Here is an 11611-nt window from a genome sequence, read left to right as displayed (position 1 = left end):
GTTATGTGTTTGAACAAACTATTGTATACAAAGAAGTGTTGTCCTCTAGATAAAGAGCGAGAGGATTGTTGCATGAAGGGCAACTAACCACATTACCTAGTAAATGAAAAATCATGAATATATAAGCGAGAGACATATTCAATGGTACAAAAAATTTTTTTTGTTCAGGTTCACAATAATTCTAATACCACATGTAATCATAACAAATCTTTCTCTCTCCATGATAATTTGATATTGTTGTAAAAAAAAGTGATTATAATATTTTAAAAAAATTACTCATCGTCTCTGTAATCAAATTATATTCTCTCTAATAAACTGTTCTTTCTCTACCCGTGGACATAGTTAACATATTGTTAATGAACCATAGAGGTCTCCGTATATTGATTCTTTATCATTTTATGTTTTTATTGTTTCTTTATTTGTCAATTCCGGAACACTCCCGAACATTTCCTAAATTTGTGCTATAAGACCATTCAACAAAGATTGGAATAACACCCCCCGACTCCATCAAAGAAAAGGGATTATTGTTTACAGGTACCAACGAGGAAAAAAAAAAGTATTTTATCCAAATTATCTATTAACTAATAAATGAAGAGAACGAATTTATTCCATGTTTAAATTATAACATTTCGAAGTTACAAAAAAAATTCACTTATAATTTTTAATTAGACAAAGCACACTGACATTATTGGTTTTTGAAAATCAAAATGAGGCATATTAATGCCATCATGTTAAAGGTTAATTAAAGTCCAAAAACCCAACCTGCATGCATTACTCTTCGTATAAATATATTATTTTCCATCAATTATTATAAAAAGGCAAAAAAAAAAAAGCATATCATATGCAATCCTTTATGAATAATAATAGTAAATTATTATTGGATGAGTTTGATTTGGTGGTTACAATATGTTCGAAATCTAATAATCTATAGATTTCAAAATTTTGTTCATGCTCGCTCTTATTGTTATTAGATGTTGATTTCAAATATTCATGTAAATCAATTACAAGCCAAATTATAGCAACGTCGATAATTTACGACTTTTCGGACTCTCACACCACAAAAAAGCTATATATTGTAAGTTAGTTTATTTAGTCTAATTCAACCGTTCCTAACGGCTAACGGTCCCATAAGCTCGGACTAAAATGGCGTTGAGATGGATCTAATATTCTATTTTTTTAATCTTAGTTCAATTGTTTGATTTAAACTATCTTTTATAAAAGTAGATTCTCCTACAATCAAATGTCTATATTCTTAACAATTTTTCAATTTCTAATTTCATCCCTTAATAAATTAAAATTGAATTTATATATTTAGTATATCATTTCTCACCCAACTTTATTCTATTCCGTATTTTCATTAGTTCAATGCAACCATTATTTTTAATAAATAATACTATAGAAATTAAACCAAACAAAATATAATCTAAAAATCACCGCAATCTCAAACTAAGCCCGAGAATACATCTTTTAAACTTATGTTTAATTGATTTAATGGTGAGTTAAATGAGATATCAAAACTCTTTCATTAACCTTTTCATCCATATACAAATTTGAGAGATACTGTAAAGCCTATAATAAATAATGAAAGGGAGATCACTTTGAATTATAAATTGAAGTACAATAAAGAATTATTAAAGTTAGAATATAAAGCTATATATATATATCCAATTTTTTTGGGGAAAAAAAAAGGAGAAATAAATTCATATGTTCAAACTACTGGCTGAAATTCAATAACCCTCTGGCCAAAGTTCTTAATAGAAGATATATTAATCACACCCTATATCCTATTAGATGCATTTCAAGATGTTATGTATATATTTACTTTTCCATTTCTTCTCTCAATAAAGAAATATCCATATAAACACAACATATATAAAAACTTCCTAGGAATTCAAACTCAATATCACTTTCAGAAACCCATATGTAAAATGCTCTAAGATCTCAATTAAGAGAGTAGCTCAAAAATATAGATAGGGAAAAAAGATCTTGTAATAAAGAGAAAAATAGAAAGAGGGGCACATTAAGTCAATGTCAAACAATATTAGATAATATGAGAGAGAGCAATTATACAAAATTCAAAATGAAATTCGAGTATTTCGAATCTATATATCTTCATCGTAATTAGAAACAAAAACATATTCTAAAATCCAAATCTAATTAATAGTTATAAAAAAATGCAACCATATTGTAACGATTTCCTCAAATATTCTTTCTCAAAAAACCCTAATACTCGAGAAAATATCTATTATGCATTTAATTTGTTGAACTCTTTACGCTTTGTTTTCTCACAACCACTCCCCCCCTCCTAGCTAATTCTAGGTTTCTACCCCACACTCAAAACTAGCACCCAACTATTCCCATCCCAAAATTTCCATCTCCCTTACCTTATATTTCCTCTTTAACAATACTTAAGTCGAATTCTTCTTTGTGTTACTCACTCCAATTTCGTTCGAAAGAAAAATTCAAAACTATACTGTGCAAAATCAACTTAAATATTTTTCTTTTGGCTTGTATTTTCTACTCTACAAACCCTATAACCCTACTTCTTGAGACAGACAACAAACCAAAAGGTAAAACTATAACTCTACACCTCTTGCGTTGGCGTTGCGTGTAATGGCTTTTAAAACCCTAACCCTAAGGGGGGAGAGAGAGAGAGGAAAAAAAAAAAAAAAAACCAGCTCCCTTTTCATAACCCCAGCTTACGTAATACTACTACAATGTATGTAATGATATGATAGCTTCCTACAATCATAGGACAAATCCAAACCGTCAATTTTATTATAACATAGTAAATAAAACATTAATTACTATCTCAAAAATCAACGGTATATTAATATACTGTTAACAAACTAATTAATTTAAAAGACCATATAATATATATAAATATTTCCATAAATTGAATCGTTTCTAGGAACTAGATTCCTTGAACAAAAGAAAGGGAAAAAAATTCAAATCCAAAAACCCCAGCCAGCTATTAAAACTGGTCACCTCCATAGGAATAAAGGAGAAAAAAAAGGAACTAATTGATTATATAATATTATACAGTGATGGGGATTGTGTGATTAGTGAACATGATTTATGGTGAAAATCCCATAATTTTTGTTAGAGTATACGACGACGTACCGTGGAAATTTTTTAAAAAGGAATTAATTAATTAATTAATTGGTTTAATTAATTAATTAATTGATTTTTTTTGTCTTCCTCCGGGATGTGTAAGGAGGAGGAGGATGGTACGATCATATCTTGCAAAAGGCCATGGCCTTGGAAGGAATCAGAATTAGAACAAGTAATTCCATCAATACGACGTCGTTCTTCTCCACCAAAACTATGAAACACGTGATCAAACCCTCCGCTGCACGTGACAACGTCCACAGCCGGCGCCGGAGCGTACGTATATTGGTTTCGGTATAATTGCGGCTGTGAGAAAACAAGCGGCGGTTGTGGTGAGACGAAGGCGGCGGCGGCGGATAAAGCTCCACGTGGCATGATTGGACTTTGATGAGTGTGTTGGCCTTCGTAAGTGGTGACGACGACGGAGGAGTCGTCGGAGGATCGTTCGACGCGTTTTTTAACACCGCAGCCGGCGGTGGTGCAACGGTAATAACTTCTTGGATAAGGGCTGTTTTTAACGGCTTTTTGACCGTATTTTCGCCATCTGTAACCGTCGTCTAAATGATCTACTTCGCTCTTTGTCATGAACGCAAATCTCGGTTCTCTTCCCCTTTTTTGATTTTTCTTTTTTGCTTTCAACCTATTTTTATAAAATAAAAAATAATAATAAATCACACATTATATATTATTCATATATTTTAAAAAAATAAATCGAGATTATTATTCAATTTCATAGTAATTTTTTAATTTTAAACACTATTCGTCACAAACACCCCCCCTAGATTTGGTCCTTAAATCACGCCCCATCATAAGAAATCTGCTTTATTTCCTACGACTTTAAATTTATTATAAAAAAAAAAATCCCAAAAACTCATTTCTTAATTTTCTCCAAATAAAAAAAAAAAAAAATTCAAAAGTAATTTCAAACAGCTAGTTTAACTATAATATGAGTTAGCCAAATCAGCTGACTTACTAACCATAAAATCTGTTAGTTTGATTTTTTTTTTTAAGTTACATCCACGATTACGAACGGAATATTTTCAAAATCCCAAAAACCCATTTCTTAATTTTATTAGAAAAATAAAAAATAAAAATCAATGTTAGTGTTAGATCACGAGGTTTATGGTATGAATCTCTTCATCTAAAACAATAATTATAATACATGTCAGCGATTAAGAGACTGATTCAAATTTTCCCTCTATTGTACTAAAAAGGAAGAAACACTTACTGTTTGTTGAAAGGCGACTTATCGCGATCGACATCATCGGCGTCAAAAGCTCGTTCAGTGGAGGAGCAAGAGACGGAGGAGGAGTTAGGAGTGGGAGGAGTATTGAGAACTTCGGATGACTCCGGCACGGCGGAGGAGGGCGGAGGCGGCGGCAGAGGCGGTGGAGGAGGAGGCGGAGGAGAGAAAAGATCGAATAAAGAAGGGGTGTAATCTTGGGTGGCTAACAAATCCAAGAAAGTGGAAGGCTTAAAGGAAGAAGAATCAATGGAGTCGATCAATGGAAAATCGAACATATTATTATTATTGGGAATAATCGCATCAGAGAATAACAATCCAGAATTTCCCATCATCTGATCTCTATTTCTCAACACTTCTTCCTTCTTCTCTTCCTCCATACAAAATACATATATATATAAAAATGGGAATTTATTTTACAAATAATAATAACAATAACAGCACATATTCCTATTTTTTGGAGCTACTTTTTTTTGGGGGAAGGGGGGTGTGTGAAAAGAAAACGAAGAAAGAGAGAAAGAAAGAGTGGTGAAATGTGAAAGAAGAGGGGTTTTAAGAGAGAGAAAGGGAGGAAGACCGATGACCGCCAGGTGTCGGTTGCTATGCGTACGGAATATGTCGACTGAGGGACGGTGTTTACCATTAAATGCACCTGGACCACCGGTGGGCCGGTTTTCTTTTATACGCGGATTTTTTGACCGAATCACCCCCTTCTTACTTGGCCTGGTTTTTACACGTGGCATTTGGTAAAATAATAATACTCTCCTCCACATCTGATTACTCCTCTCCTCCCATTAAATTACCATTTTACCACTAACGCTTCTTCTTCTTCTTCTACACACACTTTCTTTCCAATTAATTTAATTACAAAATTCAATTTCGAAATTTGGAATTCAACTATAATAAATCAATATTGAGTCCAAATTTAAACTTTTAAAAAAAATCGTGCTTCTTAAGTAAGCATGTCTCATTCACACATTGTTCACTACCCATTAAAAATTATTGGTTGAAAAAAAAAAAAGTTGTCTCGGTAATTAAAGTTTTCTTTTCTTTTAATATTTATATTTATAATAAATTTTAAATTTGGTTTTTCGGAAGTTATTTTTATTGAAATTTGTTAAATAATAATAATTGTTGACATGGGAAACTCACATAGATTCATCCTTGTCGCAGGTCTCTTGTGGGCTTGACTTTCTTGTCTCACTTTCTAAACTTACCTACGTGAAAAATTCTTCTACCAATGTAGTGACAAATTTATCATATTCTGATGCCTAAGTTAGTGCAGAGAGTGTATGGTTTAGCTAAGCAGAAGATTACTCACTCTTTTCCTTTAAGGTCGTCAAATGAGGCTATTTATAATACTCTACTTTTGATATTGCTTATGGTTACATGTAACTACGATGATGTTAGGGTAGTTTGCAGTGTTCTAAACCTAGCATGACTATGTTATTTCTTGTTGGTATATATTCACAAGTTCAGCTAGTCGTCTTAAAACCCAAAGCTCTATCTTTTTCTTTTTTGGATTTGCATTTTTCCATGTTGCTTCCTAGTTTTTTTTTTATGGACTTTGAGCCTTGTTTGGGACAATCTTCAACTATGATAATTTATATGGAAGGAAACAAAAATACTATCATTGATCATCTATGGTAATATGTTTCTAAAATTCATAGAAGAAAGATTAATAAACATATATATTCTCTAGAAAACTTATTCGTATATACTTCTAAACTCTTTGGGTTTGATTAATTATACTTCAATTAATAATGGTATCAATTTAAACCATAACTTTTATAATTGTATCTACTTATATCATCTCTTATAATTGAAACAATATTATAAGTCTCACATAATTGTTTTCTAACAAAATATGAAGAAACAATATTATATGTCTCATGCAATTATTTTTTAATAAAATATGAACAAACAATATTATAAGTCTCACACAATTATTGTCTAACAAAATATGAAGAAATATGAAAATTAATTCATTTATATGAAAGCTCAGAGTTCAAATTGATATAATTATTAGTTCAAAATTTAATTGATACAAATTTTCAAGGTTAAGAATATAAATTAATATCTTTTTAATATATTGAAATCGACCATAAACTAATGTTTGAGATTATTTTTAATTAGATTGATTTAAAGTATAGATTTGAAAATTTTAAAATGTACGGACTTAAATGAAATAAATTTCAAAATATATGGACAAAATGTATTTTATCCAAATTAACTTTAGATTAAAATATCATTTTAGACATTGTACTTTTTAGTCCTTATACTTTTAATTGTCCAAATCAAGTTCATCTATTTTTTATAGAAAAAAACTTGATCACGTAATCATTATTTTTTTTTTATAAACCTTAATTTTAGTATTTTTCTGAGTTTATGGTTGATTTTTCAAAAATATTTTTGGAAAATATTAACATTTCCTTTATAAATATGAAAAATATAACACAATGACTTTTTTTTTTTTTTTTGCATAAAAAATACTTTCAAATTTCAAAGGACTAAATTCAAGTATGACATTAAAATGGTCAATCATATGATATTAAAGGCTTCGAAAAATTCCTCCCATCAACTACTACCAAATTTTTATTCTTTTCCCCTAATTCTATCATAATCGAATAATAATTAGGGTTGATGATATAAAGTATAAAAAGACCATGTAATTTTGCTTCTTTACCGAACTATTTTGAAAAATATTGAATAGCAGCTAAATATAAAAGTCAATAATTATGATTACATAATAGACTATCTTCTTTTCAATGATTATTTATATTTCTTTTGCTCAATATTAGTATAAATTAGTTAAATTAAACTTTTAATTAAAAATGGAGCACATTCTAATCATGATGCAAATAAAGCTTTTAATATAGCGATTGCTTCCTTTTGAATATATATACTTGGATTGGTTAAGATATATTATATAACTAAGTTGTTAGAGGTTTAAATTTTTTTTTTATATTGTTAAACTAAAAATTGATTTTGTACTTTAAAAAAATACTAAAAAATGATTGCAATTTCCGTGGCTATAAGTATTGAGATTTCATCATATCTCATCCTTTTCCAATCATCTAGTTACTTGTTGCAAATGATTTTAAAACCGTTAAAATCACTTTTGTCATTTTTAAGATCCATATGTAATACACTTTTAATTATTTAAAGTTAATTTAATATTAAATTTTACATTTTTGAATGCAATTTTTATATCATCAAAATTAATTTTAAATGATTAAAATCATGTTTTATAGTGATTTTAATTATTTTTAAATTATTCCCAAACATATTCCGATATTTAGTAAAATTGTGTCTTTTATATTTATTTTGATTCGATACTTTGATCAAATTAAATCTTTTCTCAACATGTGCAAAAATTATTAAGTTATTTGTACTTAATTCAGTTCAAATTGCAATATATATCAAATTAAATAAAATGCGCCTCAAATTAGATTAATCTACCGTGATTAAATGTGAAAATACTTAGATCATGTTTGTTGTTTTTTAAAATTAAGCCTATTTCTCTCAATTTTTTTTTGCAATACTTTTCACCTATCTTAAATAAAATAGTTGAATTATTAGCCAAATTATAAACTACAAAAGAAACTTTTATTTTATTTAAATATATTTTCAAAACTGGACTTGAATTTTGAAATACTAGTATGAAGTACACTGGTAAAATTACTTTTAAAAAAATGGAGGCGAAAGAAGTGTTTGTAAGGTTAATTTCAAAAAAATAAGAATTAATAACCATATGGTTACCAAAATGGTTTAGGCCATGTTTGGTATCATTTGATTTTTTGTTTTTGTTTTTGAAAATAAGCCTATATCATCCACATTACAGTGATTTGCATATTTCTTAGTACAATGGTTGAATTTTTAACCAAAATCCAAAAACAAAACTACTCTTTGAAATCTACTTTTTTAGTTCTCAAAATTAGATAATAAAGAAAAAAAATTTGGTGGTAAAAGTAGCCTTCATAGGCTTAATTTTAAAAAACAAAATGATTAAAAGGTTTTTTTTTTTGTTTGATGAAAATTAACTCCCATTTCTTAATTTAATGAAAATTGAATTCATGGTTTCTAGAGAAAAAGACAATCTAAAAATAGTCCAATACAACTCAATTGATTAAAGCGCCTATGTCCTTCATCGAGAGAAATTAAAGGTTTGAATTTCACCTCAGTTATATATGATATTAGGAATAAAATTAAGTTTTAAAGTTGAGATATCAAACCAATATAAATATATCTCTAACTAGCATTAAAATACTTTCCGTCAAGAGGTTAAAGATTATAATCACCTACCTTATATATATTTTAAATTAAAAAAAATAATGATATTCAAATTATAGATTAAATTACAAGTTTAATCTCTAAATTTTTAAGTTTGTATCTATTTGATCTCATAACTCTAAAAAATATCAAATAAACTTTTAATTTTGTATAAAGTAAACCCTTAAATTTTAAAAGTGTTTAATAGATCCCTTCATTTTCAATTTTATGTTTATTAAATTCTTGTTATGTTTTAGATTTTTAACAACTAACCTATTTGTTAGATATAAAATTAAATTTAATATCCAATCATGTCTTAAATTTTTAATTCGATGTCTCATAAGTTTGTGAAGTTTTTAAAAGATATTAAATAAGTTAATGATTTACTGAAAAAAAATTAAAAATTTTAAAACTATTTTAACAAAATTTGAAAATTATTATATACAAATAGCTTATGGACTTAATAATATTTTTAAAGTTCATAAATCAAATAGAAAATGAATGAACTTAGAAAAATGCAAGGGCTAAAGATGTAATTTAACAAAAATTATATTTCAATTTTGTAATAATTATTTTGGTTTCCGGCGGACCTTGAGTGGGTACGTGAAGCGCAAAGATCTTGGCCACAATACATGGCCGCCGTCCCCACCGCCCAACGTTTGAATTCAACGAAATCAACCAATCGTTGGATTACACGTGTACCCACTGGTTCGTTTTTTCGACATCTTTCATGTAAACCTGTCTCCTACGTGTTCGATCGGACGGCTCTCTTAACGTTCACGTGCTATTTTTAATGTGGTTTTTGGATTATCGTCTACGGTTGCTTTCACCGCAAGCCAACTACACCCTCACTTTTTATCGTTTTATTTTTTTCCTTTTTAATGTCTCATTCAATTAATCTTATCATTTTTCCTTTTAAAAAAATTGAATTAATCCTATCCCTTCATTGCATCACTTTAAAATAATAATAATAATTGAAAAATAATGTTACCTTTTGGAACGTTAAACATAAATAGCATCTCAAGTTTAAATTTGCCTTTTTCATTTCTTCAAATATGCAGTTAAAGAAAGAGTGTAGCTTTTATTTTATAACTAAGAAAGTTCACTCAAAATCATTTTAATAGCAAAATACAAACCCGAATATCATTTTTGAACACTATTTGTAAAAAAAATGAAAATTATAAATTAATAATTAAATGAATAACACGTTCATCTATTGAAGTTGTTCAATTTAAACGTAAGCACTCAAAGGGTCATATTCTTATTACAATTGTAGACTATATTCACATTTTCAACCATCCTCTCACTAAAGAAAATACTCCTAATTAAATTTCATTTTAAATAGTTGTCGCATACCACATTGTTAAGAAAATTGAGGTTGATCCACTATTTCGTATATACTAAATGAGTCTCTCAATATATTTTCCTTCATATTTTCACAACATATTATTATACGATATTATTCTTAAGTTCACATAGAGTCTTATACCAAATGAAATTTTTTTTTCTATGGGTATATTATTATCTACGAGTCTAATGATTTTTGACCAATGAATTTCTTAGTACAATAGAAGTAGAGGGATTCAAATTACAAATTTCTTACGCTAACACATCTGTACATCAATTGAACTATACTCGTTTTGACCTCTCACCAATAAACTTATTGTCTACTTATGCTAGTATTAATTTTATCGGATTTTGTTACTATCCCCTACAATAATTAGTACTTTACACCACGAATCAAACTATAATGGGTGATTTAATCTATATTCCGAAGTGCTTGTATATTTGGAAATATTTCAATATATATATATAGTAAGGAAACTTTAGATGATAGAACGTGTGAATAAGAAAATTGAGATTGAAAATGCAGGGTGCAAGGAAGGTCAGTATTGTCAGCCAAGAACCCATTTGCACCATAAAGTAAATTACATTATTGTCTGCTTCTTCCGATCCTACGACCCACGCTTTTTCAGAGAGAAAAAAAAAATGGTTGCCCACCTCTCTCTTTCAAATTTCAGTTATTATCTCCACAGTTTTCAATTTTCAAATTCCCTTATTTATTCGTTTTCAGAAATTAAAATAAAAAATCTCTATATTCGTTTAGTAGGATACTAACAGAAACGAAAGATCGAATATTAATATATGTATATGTCAATTGCTACTAAATTATTATTTTTTTAAAAAGAAAACTTAATTGGTTGACTTGAAATGTATCGTATTTATTTTTATTTTTATTTAGAATATAATAATTATTATATTTTTTTAAAAAAAAGGGTAACATATTGATATTGCTATGCCCCGATATTCGAAGATGCAAGTTTGAAAGGAAACAGTCACGTATTGACCAAATATTAAACGCGCGGTCATTTTTTTTTAACCTTAATTCTTTACGTCTTTATTCTTTTCACATTGAATCAATCCCATTCGCAAAGATGTTTCTCGTGAGATGCACGCGCTCGGTTTAAACCTCAAAATGTACGTGTTAGTCACGATATAAAGTGGAGCGTGGATTCTTAAGGAGAAAAACAGACAGGTCACCGACTAGATCGGGGGGAAAAAAAAGCATCATACATGATTCAACCTTGCATTTGCTTTTAAAATTCCAATATTACTTTTCTGAGGTTTCATAAATTTTCAAAACTACCTTTCCAATGGAAATTATTAAATTTTGGATAGAAATTAAGAAATTAGGGAATGAATAGTCTAATATGACCTCAAACGAGTATTGATTTTTGTTTAACATATCTATTACACTATTTCATATCTTAATTTAGGTTTAGGGTTCTAATAGAGTTTTCAAACGTTTTAAGAGGTTAAAATCATAAATATTTTTTGAATAGACGACAAAGTATAGTAACTCTATAATTAATTTATAAATCTAGTCTTTAAATTTTTATTTTTTTTCTTCAAATTTTGTATGTTTGAAATACATTTTCAAATGTTTAATTTAAAAAATAAGTCTTTTAAAAAATATTAGAGTCT

At 28.4% G+C, this 11611-nt stretch overlaps 1 protein-coding gene across 1 annotated transcript; it reads right to left on the bottom strand.

The window, feature by feature from the left end:
- Positions 1-2853: 2853 nt before the first annotated feature.
- LOC120092531 (putative WRKY transcription factor 48) lies at positions 2854-4942 on the bottom strand. The gene is made up of 2 exons (XM_090308569.1): positions 4340-4942; positions 2854-3751 (listed from the first exon to the last, which is right to left on the bottom strand). Exons 1-2 carry the CDS (start codon positions 4732-4734, stop codon positions 3172-3174), a joined length of 975 nt encoding a protein of 324 aa, XP_090164695.1. The 5' UTR covers positions 4735-4942; the 3' UTR covers positions 2854-3171.
- Between the last annotated feature and the right edge of the window lie 6669 nt (positions 4943-11611).

The sequence above is a fragment of the Benincasa hispida genome, chromosome 12 (assembly GCF_027475165.1).
Source record: "Benincasa hispida cultivar pf3 chromosome 12, pf3_genome.v1.1, whole genome shotgun sequence".
Lineage (NCBI taxonomy): Eukaryota > Viridiplantae > Streptophyta > Magnoliopsida > Cucurbitales > Cucurbitaceae > Benincasa > Benincasa hispida.
Note: the sequence above shows the minus strand (reverse complement) of the source record. Positions and strands in the feature narration are given on the sequence as shown.